The following is a 19,181-nucleotide window of genomic DNA, read 5'->3' on the forward strand; positions in this document are numbered from 1 at the left end:
CTTAGCTGACATCACTCCCAGATAGATGGTCATGGCTGGGATTAGTCTGTCTTATTCTGAAAAGCTTCTGGAATCTGTACCTTGCCTAAGCTAAGTGTTCTCTAGGATGAAGGGTATCTGGGTACCTGAAGCAATTTTCAGATCAACCAAAGCATCCCTCTACAGAGGAAACCTCTGAACTGTAGCTCTGAGTGAAGAACCATTGCTGCATCTGCCGTCTCTAACAAGGCCAAACACACGCTGGAGCTCTGTCTTTCTGTTGCAGATCAGGACTGTAATTTTTCTTCACTCCATTACAGTAGAAAATAACCTTGATTCCAAATCCATGTCCACCAGGGTATATAATCAAAACAATTTTTACACTTAAATAACTTGGATAAAAATTCCACATATTTGTTGAGACGTAAAAAGTACAGTTACATCCACTTTTTGGTAGATGTCCAGCATAAAATGTTGCATGAAAGTAACTGAGCATTTTACAGACAATCTGAATTGTCATTGCTTTCAGAAATTTACACTGACAAGTACCCAAAAATAGTTATCACAGAGAAAGGTGTTAGCACCATAATTTAAATTATTTTTTACTAAAGAAAAATACAAAGTGTATGAATCCAGGTAACACATTGCAGAGGGTACACCTGAGTGCACCTCCCAAACTTGCTCAAGTAGCCTAACAACTACAGCGTGGCATCTACTACTTGTGACTGTGACTGTGATGAGATCTGTTGGAAAGCACATGCTTTTGAAGTAAGACAAACCTTCGTTCCACTCCTTCCAGCTGTGTGATTTTGCAAAAAAATGTTTAACTTCTCTGAGCTTCAGTTTGCCACATATTAAATATTGATAACTGTCTGAAGCAGAGTCTGAGACTAGGATTCTTGAAGTGATCTATTTGAGGGGGGTGAGGAGAGCAGGTGCTCTCAGGGCTACATGAATGAAGAAAGCAGGATAAAGAGGCAAAAGAACTAAGCAAGAAAATGCTGTATCACTTATATATCATAGGACATTATATACACTCACTTTAGTCCCTCCCTCCATAACGAGCAATACTTTTATAGTGACAAAGGTATTGTACAATGAATTGCCTTAATCACAGAGATGTGATTAAAATTAATAGATTGACATGACTAGCTATTAATGAAGTTTTTATTAGTATCCCTTTGTTTCGTTTTCATTTATTTTGTCGTCTGCTGGTATTTGCTACTGACTAACATTAGGTAGCAGGTACCAAAAGCTAAAGAATAAATCCATAGGAGGAAATACTTAAAAGTGGAAACATTTTATTCAATAACCCAATTTTGGGGTGCACATCAAGAAGGACCACCAGCAACTTGAGGTTAGTACATTGAACCTCATCTTGGGTGGTGTAAGTTGGACAACTCCTAGTGGGTGTTGGCTCTGGAAGAGCATTCCCTGCCAACAATTGTGCATGTGCCTTGAAAATTCAACTCATATTCCAAAGACATAGTGCCCAGGTGGAAAAAAAACCAGTAATAGTAATATTCAAATAACATGCTGTAAGTTCAAGGTCACTTCGTATACTACTGTTGTTATATTTACATGTCTGCAGTCATTGGAGTTTATAAGTATGTTCATGTAAATTGCTCAGATATTTTGTTTGATGAGCTATTTAAGGTTAAATAGGCATGTTCTTCATTGCTCTGTTATTCTTGCATTTCCTTTTCCTTTTTCCCCTGTATATATACATTTTTTTTGCCTGGGTCATATTCAAATTGTCCAGAGCTATAAAAACTGTAATTTTTAGTTAATTCAATGTCCATGTGTCAGGGCCACAGAAGAATCATTGTTTAAAGCATTCCACTGTGCAGGTGCATGGTGGCTGGCTTTTGGATCTGAGCATGTGGTCAGAACAGGGAACCATTGCATTTGACTTCATTTCTTTTTATGAAGGTATAAATTAACAAATTTTTAACCAGGTTTGAGTTTTTATGCTGCTTGAAATATCTCACATTCGCTTTGTCAGTGGAGCCTTAGAATGAAGTCTGACTACTGATGAGTTCAATGGAAATGTGATCTGCTCCAATATGCTTTAAACGTATATGCACGTACCAGTACTAGCCTCTCCTTGGGTTTTGTGTATGTTACAACTAGCATGCCTCTGTTTATTTTTTTTCTGGAGTTCTTACCAGGCAATCATTTTTCCTTCATTGCAAGTAATTATTGCTAATTTAATAGAAGGCCCAATATCACCGTTGCTTATAATGAGTTCACAATATTCCCCAAGGGAGGAGAGGAAAAGTCTCAGAGAGAATTGCTAGCAAACTTACCCTACCATAATTTGGGTCTTTATTAAATTGGAAACATATTTTGTAGGAAGTATCTTTCTTTTATAGCCTGAGGAGCAGGTGAGTAGAGAATGAGTGAATTTCTGTTCCTACATCTTATTGATATTTCTCGTTAAGCATATTGTCCATATCTACTGTTGAATTCAAGTTCCAAATAGATTCCTCATCCCATATCTTATGCTTTTGGGAAAAAAAGCCATACAAGAGGTCTAAGAAAATTCTGTCACTCTCAGATTGCAAGCAGGAGGATATACGTGGTAGCAACTTTCACTTGTACTCTAAAGGCCAAAGTTTTCCAGGCCAGTGTGTAATGGATTTGGTGGGTTGGGACCAGGGTAGATCATTGTGGATTTCATAGTTGTGTGCATTTAATATTATAAACCCAACAGAATACAGGTAGCATGGTTTATATACTCATCATAGGCTTGTTCCAGGGCCAGTTCTAGGAATTGATATGAAATAATCATTGTTAAAATAACTGCTTAAAAATATTAAAAGTTTTAACAAGCAGCTAACTGTAGTTTAGATGTGTTGTTAGGTGGTTCATGTTTAGTATTTTTTAATTCATATAACCAATGTGAAGTAGGTCCAAGGAGTCCCCCTCATCTGAGCATTCTTCGCCTAAATCACCATAATTGTGAGTTCTGTAGGTAGCATAAACCTCTCATTCTATCAAATATCCACTAATGAACTGACCACTTTAAGCCATTTCCCAGCCAACAAGCCTCCTCCATTGACACACATGTTCTGTCTTTGCATCAGGGGAGTTGGTCAATCTCTAGCTGCAAGTGGAATGTGTACTCACAACAAAGGGGTAAAAATGGAGCAATCTGTACAGCAAAGATTAGAGGGCGCTCTTGAGGAAACTGACGAAAAATGACTCAAAGGCCCAAAATTCTATGTCAAACTGCAAAAGTCAGTCATAAAACCATGGGTCTTTTATAGGGCAATCATAATATATAGGAAACATCAATAGCTGATTTTTCCATGTCTTAATAATGAGTGCATAATTGCAATTATAATCCACATGGTAGTTGATATAGATAAAATAAACCCACTTGCATACTTTCTAATTCCAGAAACAGTCCCATTTAGACATTTTTTCATTATTTATTAAAAATAATTTAATTCCCATTTTAAACGGATTCATTTTTAAGTGGCGTTTTTCCCTGCATGAATTATCCTCAGATAATAAGGACTTTCTGTGTACTTAATTTTATTTTACAGAAGAGGAAATTCGAGCTCAGAAGAGTTAAAGTGCTTTCACGCAGTCGCATCATTTACTAGCTGTTGACTTGAGAGAAATGTTTCCAACTAGAGAATTTTGACGCCAAGTCCAGGTTTCTTTTCACCATATATTAGCTGTTTTAAAATTCTCTTTCTCTCTTGTTCTATATCACATCATACTTTTAAATATCTTTAATTTGGCCACATCCTCCACTGCTCTTCCTCTCACGTGAAAATTCACTATCACCAAAACAATTTGTTCAGGCTCCTGCCATTAGGGGTCCCTTTTAGAATAGTCATTGCTGAAAGAGAGTTGTTTGGTTGACTATTCCATGCAGTCTGATGTTTGGAATCCCAGTAATATTTGACGACTACCGTGGCGATGGCCGCCCTCCTTGTTGATACCATCTGTAGACCATGTGTCTAGATTTTATACTTACAGCTTCAGGATTTGTGAAAGTGACTAATTCGAAGGGTACTTTCTCTGATTAACTTATACAACTAAATATCCCTGACTTAAAAATATCAAATAGCCCACAGAAACATCAAATCAGTTACCTTATATGCTCTCATGCCTGGCTGGCTTAGCAATGTTTTTCTTACTGAACTTTCTTGTTAGCCAATTAAACATGACAATATACTTCAAAATGTAGATTTATTATGCACTCTTTGGCTCTAAAAATGTACTCTTGGTAGTAATTGGTATTGTTTGAAACTCTTATCTTTGTGCTTGGATAGTAAAAGGCAGAGAAATCATATGGCTGTGCTTTCAATGAATGGTTTTAAGACTTCATTATTTCAGAAAGCAATAGCATCATTTTTTTTTCTATTCAATTCATTAGGTTCCCTCTTTCTCTATGTCCAGTAGAAGATATCTGTCGCTTTAATGGAAATAAATAAAATAGTTCTAAAGTAATGGCCATCTGCATGCCATCAATTCAAGAACAAGCTTGAAGTTATTTGGTTATAATGAAATAGAGCCTCTTTAGCTGTGATAAAAGCAACACTGCATTGTCATTATTCTTACAAAGATGGATATAGAACAGAATGCAATTATTATAATGACATTGAGGTAATAGGTATTTAGGTCAAGAGAATAAACAAAGATTATTATAAAAGTGAAAAGTATTTAAGAATTAATGTAAAATCTTGAGCCTAATGTGTTCATCAAGCATGGACAACATTTCATGTGAATAAGGTGATGTTCAACCTGTATGAGTTGATTTTAATGATGCTGGGAAGAACGTCTGCCCAAACACATATGTTCCACACACGAGTTCCACTCAGTGCCCAAGAATGCAGAATGGGTAGATTCTGTTGTTCACTAAGCCCATGTTATCATTGACACAAATTTTCATGTTTCCCATAAAAGACCTAGACAGGTACTGTTCTTGCTCTCCTGCCTGGGTCTGCCCAGCATCATGGCTAACACAGCAGCTTCTGTAAAGAAAACTTCTAGGTTTAAAATACTGTTCTGCAACTTACTACTCTCTTGACCTTAGACAAGTGACTTAAGCTCTCTGTGCCTCAATTTCCTCATCTAAAATATGGGAAAATAATAGAATTTTACCCTAGAGTTGTTATGATTGAGTCAGTGTATACAGAATATTGCTTAGCACATGATACCGGCTCAATAATTACATTATTATGTCATCACACATTCTCAGATACTAGATGTCATTTAGACAATTTATGAAAATATGAATTAAATATTAAATTAGTGCTTAATATATGTGAAGCACCATGTTAGGGATAGAAGCCCAGATCTCAAGGAATTTAGAAACCAGTGATTAGAACCTTTTAGTTTTCTTCAAGGGTTTTCTCAGAGAGAATTAGTTTACCACCAAATCTATAATATTCTGGTGGCCACTAAGTGGTCTAGTCCACTGAAAGTGTGAGTCACCTTTACTTGTCCCTGAACTTGAGGGCATCTGAGAATTATTCCTACCCAGGGCTTTCGAGTGAATTCTTTGTAGAGGTGTGAAGTCAGCACTAGCTTTCCATTTCTCTTAAGATATCATTGACTAAAAGACCCCATATTAAATAGCTTTAACAGCATTGCTCCAACCTATTCTTCCCTTAGCTCTCTCTGTTTCAGTCACGTTAGCCTGTCAGGTCCTCAGACATGTTCTGCTCCTTTGCATCTCATGACCTCTTCACACGCTCTTTCTTCTGTGTAGGACAACCTGTACATCACATCTGGCTTATTCCTTCAGATTTCTGCTTAAAGCTCACCTGATCAAGGCAATGTTCTCTAATTCCTTCCCACACTGGGCTGCATCCCCATAACATGCTCTCATAGGACCCTCTATTTTTCTTTAACAGTTACCACAAATACAGATACAAATAATTAACTTTATAACAACAATAGAAGGGCATCGTGTTGACAGATAACTAATAGTAATGAAACTATATGCAATTAGTACCTCATCAGTAAAAGAAGAGTAAGGACAAGAGTGAGTGGGAGAGAGAGCAAGAGAGAGAGAGAAACACAAGCATTTAAATTCCATCCACTATGCCACTTAACAAGCTGATGACCTAATGCCTAGGTATTGGCAAAAGATGACATGGGAGCCCTGCTCTTTCCTCAGCTATTCTGATTAACCAATTTTCCTTCATTATGAAATGGAATATAAGTATTTGAACTTATCTTTTTCAAACATTATGGCTCCTTGACACAAGCCAACAACTTTATCTTGTGCTCAGTGAAAAGAAAAATGAGTCTTAAATTCTAGGAAAATTGGTTATGTTGAATTAATTAAAAGACTCTATTGAGACCCGGGGCAGGGGGTGGGGGGCCAGTGGCACCTCCCTAGGGGATTTTCTAGGGTAATTTAGGTTCTACATTAGCATGTAAGATAAAAATTTCACATAACCTAACAGACAATGAGGATGCAACTCTCTCTGTTTTTATTTAATATTTGTAATCCTAGTCTAAAACATAAGGTCTGTGAGGGCAGCCGGTACATCTGGCAATTTCATCACTGTTTCCCTAGCACATAGCAGGATACCTGGATTCTACTAGAGCTTAATAAATATTTGTTGAATGAATTAACATTCTGCCAATGTTTACGGGATCAGTCTATGTATTTGATAACAAATACAGAGTTTGGATTTAGGGAGACTAAAGAAGTAGAAAGACAGGAAAATTTCAGATCCTTGAGCATTATGCAGACTTTAGATAATCTGTAGAAACTTAAATTAAAAAGGCAGAAAAACTGAAAGCTTCACATGACAAAGTTCAGTGTTTTTTTTAATTGCGGTCCCATTGGTTTATAATGTTATAGAAATTTCATGTGTACATCATTCAATTTTAACAGTGTGTTTTAATGAAGACTTAGGTGTGTAAGGCAACATTCTGTCCTTTAATTCTTTTTCTAAGCCAAAGTCTAACTGAAAAGCTGACACCTTCCTTATCATTTTAGGTCAAATGAGCCGGACTCGATTTGTCATTATGCCAACCCAAGGAGAGGGACGGCCGTGCCCTACAGAGCTTACCCAGCAGAAAACCTGCCCAGTGACCCCCTGCTACAGCTGGGTCCTCAGCAACTGGTCTGCATGTAAATTGGAGGTAGGTCGTGTAATGACACTCAAGAGAAATGCTTCTCAGTATGTCCAAAGCACTTGTCTGGTCAAACCTATTCTCTCATGGAATAAATTTCACAGCACCAGGGGCCGGGCACAGTGTATTTGTATGCAATGGAGAACATGGAAAAATACAACCAAATGACTTAACCTCATGCAGAGTGATATTGCTTGGAAAATAAATAGCCATTCATTAGGCCCTGCTTATAATGGACCAGATCATGGGACTTTCAATCTCTTTTGGCATCCTCAAGAATTCTCTGTTATTTTCTTGGCTTTTTGTAAATATCAAAGTGTTATTGAATTAGGCCCAACCCTGATGCTATGGAAATGCACAGCTTGCTGTAGACTGTATTTCTTAAAGAGGCACTTTTAGGCTTAGATAAAATCTTGCATATGGGCAGAAAACCAAAAGTGTATGAAAGTTATATTTTAACATTATTACACAAACCAAGGTTACTACACTTTCCTCATTGATTACTTTTTTATTGGCCTGAAATATAAATGCCTAGCAACATCATAATATATCACATACCCGGAGCTTTTGCTGGATCAGCAAAGATCCTCTACTGCATTTTCTCTCTGGCTTCTTGCATAAGAAAAAGCACATTGATTTTTCCTGTTTTCTTATTTTACTAGTTTATCCTTCAGCTCATGTTCCAAAGCATATTTTAAATAGGTAACAATAATTTTGATTATGCATTAAGAAATCTGCAGAGTATTCTCATAGAGATGGTTAGTGTTCCTGTCAGGATGACATTGTCACGCAGCATTATTATCTTGCAGAAGTTAAATGCCCATGTATTTTAATAAGTCCCAGAGGATCAAAAATGTGTGGAACATTTGTTCAGTCTCCGTTTTACAGAAAAGAAGGTAACCATGCTAATTAATTTGATAATAACCTATAGGCTTTAAATATGAATACTTTGTCTGCTAGTCTAGAATCCTCTTTCCTAAATCTTCAGCAATTTTGAAATGCAGCTTGGAATCACTTACAATTAAGAAAATGGAAGGAATTTAGGAACCCATTGCAGGGGAAGGGAGAGAAAAAAAAGTTAGGAAGGAGAGAGGGAAGGAAGGATGGATGGAGGGCTGACACACTCCATGCTCTGAGTCATACAAGGCATACAACTGCTGCTATACCTTACTTGTTCTTTTGTACTTTCCCTTGTATCTATCTTCTCAGGTGTCAGTAGCCTTTCCTGATAGACAATTCTGCCAACTTGTCCCATAAGAACATTATGGGGATAAGCCAGATGTCATTTTTCATTTTGCTGTCACATCTTGAGCTTTTGCCGGAACCATAGGGGCAAGAGTGGTGGCTTGTGAACATTCTCAGTAGCAGTACTGATGGGGCTGGGGCTTGTGGCATCTGTTGGAGATAACCCAGAATCGAAGGCACTGGAGACCACGAGAGAAGGTGATTGGTTTATATATCCAGAAATTTCAGAGCTGCCTCAGACTTCTAGATGAGGTTCCTCTGACTCACGGACACTTCCAATCAGGAGGAAACTTGAATTTGACTTAATCCAGACAAAGCTCTCAAAACACCAGTGTGTAGTTAATTATTCTGGGGTGGGCACCTTACCGAAACAGGGCCAATCAGCATTCTTCCCCAAGAATTTGGAATAGAATTGAAGCTGTTCAAAGATACTCTATTCAGGAATGCTTAGCTGCTGCATTTTCCCACCTTATAGATAAAGTCAGTCGCTCAGAAGCAAGAAAGAAGATGACACACAAAAAAGCAGAGGCCATAGAGAAAGGGAAGCATGATATTTGAGTTTTCCCTGAGTTTGAACTGCCTTTCCCAAAGCCTGATTGTGAACTCTTTGTGAGATAGGTGACACAATATCTTTTCAGTGAGTTGCCTTTTCTTAGATTTATATATAAACTGAGATTTTGGAATTACTGATCAAAATACACGTGGGCCTTTGCACACAAAGGAAGAACACCTCTCACACAGCTGCGCTTCTGCTTCTCCTTGTCCCATCATATCCTAACCTGCCAAATACTGGTTTATAACCTGCTCATTCACTGAGGGTGGTGTTGATATTCAAGTGGCCAATTGACATGAAGTGTATCAAACCATAATAAGAGAAGCTTGCGCAGGGCACAGTGGATGCACCAATTCTGCCACCATCTTATGTGGAAAGAGATTAATGAAAGGAAGTGTTTATTCTCAAGCTTCACTGTTTTTTAGTTTCCTAACTCCTTCTTTCCAGGTTCCTCAGCTGAGAACACGTATCCACGTACATGTTGATAAATCTGCTTTAGGAGCCGAGACTCTGGAGTCTAGCAAGCCTAATTTTGGTCAAGGTTCTGCCAGCTCCTAGCTCTGCAATTTTTGCCAAGTCTTTAAACTCTCCGAGCTCCTGTTTTCTTATCCATATCATGGAGGTAGCAATAGTACCTATTTTTCTAGGGGTTTTGGTAGGGATAAGACAGTTTATATACAGTGCTTAACATAGCACCTGACATAAATTAAGAGCTCAATAAATTGTAGTTCCTATTATAATTTTGATTAAAACTATGATTATGATTATTAGCACCATCTGCCTATCCACGTCTGGTGGAGATGCCAATTCAGAGTGTCCAAATGTCTGTTAGTGGTCAGGACAGTGAAGAGTCAGTGAGAGAAGCCTCGATGTTGACAATCTTGCTCCAAGAAGCCTGGGTCTGTTTTCAGTCCTTGGTGTATAAAGTCTCATGAATTAGAGTGAGTGAATGTGTGTTTTATGAATGAATTGATCATTCTGTTGCTGATTTCTCTTCATATCATGGCTGTTGTCAAAGGTATAAGAGATTAAGGTGGAACATGGATACATACTAGGAGCATATTATTTTTGTCTTGGTTTTTAAAGTGATCTCTGATGTAGACTTGTTTCCCGTCATTTCTTCACACTCCATCTCCTGGAATGTCAAACAAAACTCTAATCAATCACATCTTCTGTTACCTGCGGTTCCAGATAGGAGTAATTTCAAATTTCATACATGCTGGAATAGCTTCAGACCTTTCTCTCCAAGTACACAAAGTCTGATACTATATACACCCTAGACAATTCCACTAGGGAATAAACATTTACTAGAACATTTGCTTCAAATAATTCTGTGAATTGATTTTAAATCTCCACTTATCTCCAAAGAAAACTGCACTTAGGTTCAAAATTAGAGTAAATTCTTTTTGGCAATTTCACAATAGCCATAGAAACTATTAGAGCAATTACGAAGTATTGATAAATCAAGTGTGAAAATTGCCGTCTTAGATAAACAAACCATAATTCTTGTCAAAACATCTCTAGGAGAGGATATGATGGCCCTAATTTATGTGCTGATTCGGATTCTTCAGGCTTTAACTTGGACCACCTCCAAGTCTCACCTTCTCTTTTGGCCAATCTGTTTGAATCGTAACTATGTCAAGAATCATAATTATGTCAAGAGTTTTTCTCAGCAGCCACTTTGTAACATCCTGCGCCTCCAGCAGTCAGTCCGCGATCTGCCCTTGACTCTCAGCAGATGCTGCCACAGTGCCTTGACCTTGGTGCTTGGCAGGCCCATCAGGCCCATCAGGCCCCGGATCACCTGCTCCATGCCCTGGGACACTGACCACCCTGTTCTTCTTCACTCCTGCCACTGCAAGAGCCATGGAAGCTCCAAGGCCTAGGTCGTGCAGTTTCTGGGTCCTGCAGGGGAGAAGGGATAAGGAGATGACAAAACTCGGTTTCCCAGTGCAGAGCACAGTTATCAGACTATAAACTAATAATGGTTGTAGCATGTAGCACCCCTTACTGCAGCCACAGAGGTGCAAAGGCTCGCTCTCTTTCTCTCCAATCATACCATAGTAATCATGAAGGCTCTAGCTCTGCCACCAACTTCTAGACGTAGGGGAAGCTGAGTAACATCTCTTGCAAGTATAGTGAGGTTACTACTCCCTGGGATGAAGGTTGATCAATGAGAACTGGATCCAAGGAGGAGCTGGCATTCAAATGCCTCTCCCTTCTTCCCCTCCTCCCCCATCATGGATGATACTGAGGCCCAGTGATACCACATGGCCTGTCTGGAAGATGTTTTGATGGCCAAGACACCAACTGTGTTTTCTTGTGGAGTTGAGGCCAGCTTGCTAACACACTAGCTTATATTTGTTTTCCCTCTGTCCCTGCTACAGTTCTTTTACCCTCTCTCTTGCCATCCTGGGATTTCACCTCCTTAGCATGAAAGCTTTGCCTTAGGTATTGTTTACTAAGGTATTTATGTAAAAACAGAGCTATGGTATAAAGTTATCCAAATATCCAATGGACCTCTTTTTGAACTGTGAGCACCTGACTAAAACTGAGAACTAAAACTCATCTCATGAGTATCTGCCAAAAATGCAAGTTTTCCTGCTATAGCATCAGGCAGACAGTTGGGCCAGATAACCACTAAGAGCCCTCCAAGTCTAAGCTTCTGTTTCTGTGAGACACTGCACAGATTTTTTTTCTAACTGCCCAGAATAAGCTGAGTGGAATTTGTATGAAATCTCTTCAAAGAATATTATTCAGCACAGAAGGGATACCGGGAAAACAACTTCTTGTGGCAATAAAGAAAATCAGGGTTTTTAGTGGAAACCGCAGCCTAATCCATATGAGAAAGTACTGAATTCCCTATGGAAGAAAAGCAAGCAAAGTAAGAGAGAAATTTATGCCCTGTGGCTGTACATGCTCTTTTGGGGAGTGATTATGGATTAGGCCATTTTATCACACACACCTAGACAAATTATGTATTGTTTTTCTTTTTCAGTCAATCCTGGCTGAGTTCCACAATGAATTATCATAGTCTGAGTACATAAATTCCATGGCATAAATTTGCTTTTCTACTTCTGCTTCTCTTTCAGCTCTAGAAGAATTGCTCAGTGATACTTTCTTGTCAACAATTGAAAGATAAATCTCAAGAGGAGGAAGTTGCTGAAATACACAACTAGAGTTTTCTTGGGCAAGGGGGTGGCAGGAATCAAAACTCTGAGATGCTAATTGTTGGGGTAATTCTGACAGCATCCTTTCCTCTCTCAGGGTGGAGACTGCGGGGAAGGAGTCCAGATCCGCAGCCTTTCCTGCGTGGTCCACAATGGTTCAATCTCTCATTGGGCTGTACATGTAGACAATGCACTGTGTGGAGAAATGCCCTTTCAAGTTAGCATCCTGAAGCAGCCCTGTTCTGTGCCTTGCCCAGGTATGCAGTTTTAAACAATGGGGAGTACCTTCCATAGTGATCTTTTTATTTATCTATCTTCTATTATCTTTTTATCTGAGAAGATCTCAGCAAAATAGAAGTTTCTAAGTAACCTTCATTCATTTTTAATTGTGGTTATCACTTTGGAATATTCCTACAGCTTTATTAGGGGCAAATTAAGCACGAGAAAAGAAAAGCACCAGACTTGGAAATTTAAGAGTTAAGTTGGAATCTTGTCTTTATCATTTCACTTGTGTTTTACCTGGGGTATAGAGTCTAGCCCTTTTGAGTAATGGTTGCTCCATCTAGAAAATATGTTACTAATACTTGACCTGACAGTACCTAGCACATTGGCTAGCACTTAAAAAATATTGACTGAATACATGAGTGGATGCATACATGGGTGATGGCATGATGGGGACAAGACTATAGGTTTGTGAAAGCACTCTGTTGAATGATCAAGTTCTATGTAACTGTGAAGGTCATTATTAGTTACACAAAATTTATGAGTTTATTTTAACCCTAATAACGCAACTTAGCTTGTGTGACATAAGTTTAAGGTGGCTTAAAATATCCTTATAATATGGCATGTAACATATTGTCCACGTAAGTGTTGTCAAGTACCACTTTTCCTGTTGTCCCCCCTGCTCTGTACTGCACGTCATCCAGGAGACTGCCATTTGACCGAATGGTCAGAGTGGAGCACGTGTGAACTGACCTGCATCGATGGAAGAAGCTTTGAGGCAATGGGCCGCCAGTCTAGGTCAAGGACATTTATAATTCAGTCTTTTGAGAACCAAGACAGCTGTCCCGAACAGGTTCTAGAAACACGCCCTTGTACAGGTACCAAGAGCACTTTTCAGTTCTTAGCCTTGATTGATCAATGTTTGTTCGATTTCATGTGAGGTGTAATGGAACCGCTGTTATCGTATTTGCTTGCAGGAGGCAAATGTTATCACTACACATGGAAAGCAAGTCTTTGGAACAATAATGAACGCACTGTATGGTGCCAACGTTCAGATGGCATTAATGTCACAGGTATTCCTACCTAAGATTTGTGTGGGCACTTCAGAAAGATCCCTGCTGTTGCTGTTTGTGAGAAGTACCTTATAGATTATAAGGGAAGACTGGGCAGATAGCCTTAGATGATCTTCATGGCAAATTGTCCTTAGACCTCTGCATCTCAGACAGCAAACAGTTCTATTTGAAGACCCGTAATACATCAGACAACCTAAAGAAATAAGCTGAAACACAGTAAAACTTCCTTAAATACTGTGATCTGAGACTGAAAAAGCCACATGCTAGTTTAAAACGATGGTCTCTAAAATTTCAAATCCTGTACCTTCTTGATGAAAAGTTTTTGAGGACATATGTCAACATATCATATTCCTGTACTGCTATGCTAATATATATTATAAAACATATACAGAAATTGAAATTAAAAGGGTTGATATAGATATCATAAAAAATTAAAATATCTTATTTGTTACTGGTGCAAAAAACTTCTTTGCTGTAAACTATAGATGCTTGCATTCATGTACTGGAAGCATAGTATTTGAATATTGCGCGAGTCATGATTATTACTTGATATCTAAATACAGACCGAAGGAAGCGTTCCTCATTCATGATGGTGGATACAATTTGATCTACAAATGATCTTCCCAATAATTTAAAAGGTGTTTTATGTTGATGCCTTCCTATAAGAGAAAATTAAATTGTCATTGTTTTCACTTAGTACAAATAATGTGGCTGACAAAGAGCGTATCTCAGGAGTGGGAGAATTTTTATTGTTCTATAGGAATAAAAGAATTGTCAGCTCCGTCTTTTTCTTGTTTACCTATTTTTGCATTATTAGTATTCCCTTTATTCCATAGTTTCTCCATTCAATAATTTAAGATACTTGTCCTTTTTGTAAGTTATTGTTAAAACTAAAGGTACTGCAAATCTACCTAACTAGGAACATGGAAAGCATCACACTGCAATATACTAGGGGTTAAACTGGTGAGGTTTACACTATCAGCTTCTCAGCACAGAGTACTTCAAGCACAGTGTACAACACTGGGACATCTGATGAATCATCTGCTCCATATCATGAGTTTAATTTCAGTCTTAAAATTTAAACAAAAATGTTGTATAAACTATATAAATTCAAATATTTTCTTCCCAATTCACAAGAGATGCCCGCTCCCAGGATGCACACACTGTACTTTGGAGACCACTGGCTTGAAGACTGGAAAACATCCCCTGCAAACACAGTTGGTAGCAACAGGACTGTGTGGTTATTGCCACGAAGGCCCAAGTTATCAATTTCACACCTAGGTGCTAATTCTGGATTGTGGAGTTTGTTTTATTTGTATGGATGATTTGTTTTATTTTTCCAGTAACAGTGAGAATTTAGCTGCTTCATTCCCAGGGAAAATGTAAATCTGACTGCTCTCTACATTGCCCTAGGCACAAAGCTTTTTGCTAGCTATAAAATCATAAACTATAATTGGTTGACAATTATAGTAATGCAAAGGCTAGAACCTATAAATGCAACCAGTGTTATACATAAGGTTTAAATAATGTCCTCGAACGTTATGTCAACTTCTTAACTTGCTTCCTTGAAGCCAGGAAGGCAAGACTGACATGGAAATGATTTTCAGATTATAGGGGCATGCATGTTACATCCATTTGTTCCGAAACCTTTAATGAGCACTGGCAAGTATTGTGTCAGATGTGTGATTGCCTCTCCTGGAGCGTATACATCTGTTTTTAAAAATTTGTGTGGGTGGGTGTGTGTCTATATATCCTGATTGGTAACATTTTTAAATGTATTTCAAAGCATTTGAACTGTGGTCCCATGACTCGATTAGCAGAATTCCTTTAGCATTTGCACGTTGGGAATTGGCCTAGTGCCTAGTTGGGATATTCAGGAGCTGGAGAAAAAAATATGTGGAATGAGTCTTCAAGCAGACATATTTTCTGCTCCTGAACTAAATTTGAGATTTCATCAATTCTTTTACTGATCCTGGCACTCACAGACTTTGCCCTCAAGCATAGCCATATGATTGAATCGCATTGCCCATGAGCAGGTATAAAAACTCTACTGCAAAGATTGTCTGCTAGCAGAGCCTCCCATCTCAAACAGTCCATCTTGGAGTAATCAATAAAGTAAGACTGGGCCACATGTCAGCAAACAGCTTAAAAAAAAAAAAAAAAAACACACTGTCACAAAGTGGCCAGTGCTAGAGAGGAAGAAAAAACATTTTTTAAATGTTTATCATAGAAAAATCTGCAAGTGATGGTGGGACTTCCTTTGTAGGAGGCTGCTCCCCTCAGGCGCGTCCGGCTGCTATCCGGCAGTGTAATCCAGCCTGCAGAAAACCTTTCTCCTACTGTACGCAGGTAAGTCAGATGCTGGAGACTTCTACAAGTGTTTTAATTGCTGTGTTCTGCATTTGCTGTCTGACGATTTCCGTTCTGCTATAGCCCATGCAGCAGTTCCACGTGCCCATGATACCATTTAGAGGCATTTGCAGGAGTAATCACAGCTATTAAGAATTTCTTTGCAGGGCCGTGTGTTAAGGAAAGCAGTCTGTTTTTCTTTAAGTCTGTCGACAGCCAAATCTGGCTTTCAGATATTTAATTTATGTTAGCTCTATTTATCAATGTGTTCTCAGTTGATTTATTTCCCCCACTCTTAACCTTTCATATACCTAAACTATTTTGAAAGATATTATAAATGCATGTTCATCTTTGCTAAATATTATTCAGTAAAATTGATTACACTATGATTACTTTAGTGGGAGTAAATTTTTAGTTCATTTTAAATAAGTCAAATATGTGGCTATCGATAATAGTTGTATGTGTGTATGTGTATATTTTTAATTTTTTTTCTAAAGCAGAAACATTTCTTCCCTTTTTCGCCTCTTAATTCCCATGTACCACTGCTCAGGAATTATTGCAAAATTTGTACTGTATTCCAATCAACGGCACTCATAGTGTGCAGTGCATATATATTAAAAAAAAGTTATGCCATGTCTCTCAAGGAAACAGGTTTCTTCCTATAGTATGCTCTTTCCAAAAATGATTAGGTTAAAAATAATTAAAGCTCTCAATCCTATTTTATGGCTCTTCTACTTCAAGGTGGGTTAGTTCTTTACCAGAGAAAAGCTAGTGACTGAGCTTACAGAGGAGCAAAGGAGAAGAAGATAGCAGCAGCAACTTCATGGGCTAATGATATCTGCAAGATAGAAGTTGTAGATTTCCACCAACTCTCTGGATACCCTCTTTAATAAAACACACGTTACCTTTTCCCTTGAACCTTTGGCCTATGAGACTGGTTATAACTCTTCACTCAGACTAATAGACATGCATCCTGACAAGATGGCTTTCATAGCCAAGCAGATACAAATTTTCTTAATTAGTTCTCTCCATTGAACACTATGTAATGCCTTCAATTATAAGTAACTGGAAATACCACAGTAATTGTCACTGTTATATGATTGCTGCCTATTTGCTAACTGTGGGCAGTTATTAATTATACTATATGCTTTTTTTACCTTTTCCTTTTGTAGAAGATTGAGGTGCCCTCTTTAACTTTAGTTATCTATCACTCCTCAAAATCATGTGTTCAGTCAACAATTGATGATCTAAATAAATCTGGCTGATTGATAAGGATTGACATGAGTACTACATGAGGTAGGGCCCGTTCAGAAAATGCCAGATTAAACAGTTTAGGTAAGGAGCACTGATAGCAAAGTCATAGAGATTCATAATCTTATGCTTAATTTTTTCTGTTCTTCTCTATAATCTCTGTTTGCTGGAGGAAGGAAGAACAATTATTTTCAGTTCCACCTTGAGAGATGGATAGAAATCCTTGTCCATAATACTTCATCAAAGTCAGCTTCTTGGAGAGGTTTTTGTACATGAAAATGACCAGGAATCCATAGACAAATACGAAGAACACATTATCCCAATGCCAACTAGGAATGTGATGATATGATGTGGTAGTGACATTTGGGCTACTAAAGAGAGGGATATATATGATATATTGTATATGAGATATCATATAATAAATAAATCTCATCCCTCTCTTGGACATGTGCCTTTGGTGAACTCTTTTTTTCCCCACTTGGGCTGCTCTCCTTGAGTGCTGAACCAAGCCAACAAGCAGAGAGGTAGTTCAGACTAGTCAGTGATTAATGGTGGAAGGTGGCAGAGGCATTCAGCAGCTGGAGTAGCCAGAGACCTCAAAGACGCCATGTACGTAATCCCTGCTGCTGTGCTTCTCAGCATCAAGGGCAGGTTGGAGGGTGGACAGGAATCTCAAACAGCTGGAGGGAGAGCAGGGCCTAGTTTGATTAACTGCCTTGAACATCTCTATGAGAGAGAAAAGGATGTAGTTAATGCCCTCTATTGACAAAGAATTCTGATTTCATATTTGGAAAGTGTAAGAATTGTAAACCGCTAGAAAAACCTGATAATTTATTTAAGGGTTGGCTTTAGAATTCAGAAAGATGAACTGTTTATGGGATTTTTATCTCTTTGGCAAAGTCTGCTGCTGAAAAACCCTAAATTTCCATGACATAGCATGCAAATATTAAGTGATTCCAACACTTAAGTTGTTCTTTTTTCATCTGCACAACTCACTGTGTAACTTTAGAAATATTTTTATTCTGTAGGGTGGAGTCTGTGGTTGTGAGAAGGGCTATACAGAGATAATGAGATCAAATGGTTTCCTGGATTACTGCATGAAAGTACCTGGCTCAGAGGATAAGAAAGCTGATGTGAAAAACCTTGCTGGGAAAAACAGACCTGTGAATTCAAAAATACATGATATTTTTAAAGGATGGTCTCTCCAACCCCTTGATCCAGGTGTGTTTCAGTTATGAGTAAGAAATGCAGATTTTCTCGTGGGGGGTTGGGGTTCACATTGTGGCCCCTGATCATGGTGTGAAGAATGGAGGGAAGGGCAGAAAGAGGAGAGAAGGAAGAGGCAATATGGTTTAGTTCACGGTTTCCCAAATTTGAGTGTTGCATAATGTATGTATGGTCCCCTTTAAATGTAAAATGTTCTCATGGATGGTTGAGGATAAGTCTGCCAACCCCTAAGAGACACTGAATTAAGTAACCAAAATATTAACCTTTAAAAATAGCTTTTAATTGTTAGTTATCTCTGTGAAAGACTTTGCTTTTATAACTGATTTTGTGTATATAATTGAAATTAAAAGCAAAAATTGGAGTAGATTCTCAAGAACATACAGATATCTTAGGAAATGTTCAGGGACCCTATCTGGCTTGAGAAACACTAGAGAAATGGAAAAGAGCACCAATTCAGAGGCAGAGAGACCCTTGGCATTGTGGCTCAGAATGTACCTGTTTTATGATTGTAGTCTCTTCACCTCTCTGGAATTGTTTCCTCATCTATGAAATCAGTCTAGAGGGATCTACCCTGCAGGACTGTTGTTAGTATTAGCACAGTATTGGGCCTGTAGGGCTCAAGAATAGGTGATTATTAAGGACAGGTGTGAACGTTGATTAAATGCTTTCTGTGTATTCTGTGGTTCTGTGCTGATTATATTGCATGAGTCATCTCATTATGTTCTTGCAATCTAATGAGATGCCATCATCCCCATTTTAGAGATTAGGAATCTGGAACAGGCAGTTCAAACTAATTTGACCAAGCTCAAACCACCAGTACCTGACAGGAAGGTTTCAAGGCAAGTCATTAAGCCTTTTCCATAGCACTGGTCTCCGCTTCCCATTTCGTGAAGTGGGCAGAAAATGAAAGTAAGATTCTCTGTGTCTTTCATACATACCTCTTCTAGGGAACAAAATGCTACCTATGACAGGAAAATAGCATAACTGACAGGGCAT

The 19,181-nt window shown here is 38.3% G+C and overlaps 1 protein-coding gene across 12 annotated transcripts in view; it reads left to right on the top strand.

Annotated features, from left to right (window-relative positions):
- Positions 1-19,181, top strand: part of THSD7B (thrombospondin type 1 domain containing 7B) — a 1,030,427-nt gene that overhangs the window by 1,000,128 nt on the left and 11,118 nt on the right. For all 12 annotated transcript variants that reach the window (XM_070240788.1, XM_070240790.1, XM_070240792.1 and 9 more), the window contains 6 exons: positions 6,959-7,104; positions 12,161-12,320; positions 12,990-13,163; positions 13,263-13,358; positions 15,625-15,707; positions 17,987-18,179. In XM_070240788.1, the coding sequence (XP_070096889.1) occupies positions 6,959-7,104; positions 12,161-12,320; positions 12,990-13,163; positions 13,263-13,358; positions 15,625-15,707; positions 17,987-18,179 (852 nt within the window). The remainder of the gene's footprint in view (positions 1-6,958; positions 7,105-12,160; positions 12,321-12,989; positions 13,164-13,262; positions 13,359-15,624; positions 15,708-17,986; positions 18,180-19,181) is intronic.

The sequence above is a fragment of the Equus caballus genome, chromosome 18, assembly GCF_041296265.1.
Source record: "Equus caballus isolate H_3958 breed thoroughbred chromosome 18, TB-T2T, whole genome shotgun sequence".
Lineage (NCBI taxonomy): Eukaryota > Metazoa > Chordata > Mammalia > Perissodactyla > Equidae > Equus > Equus caballus.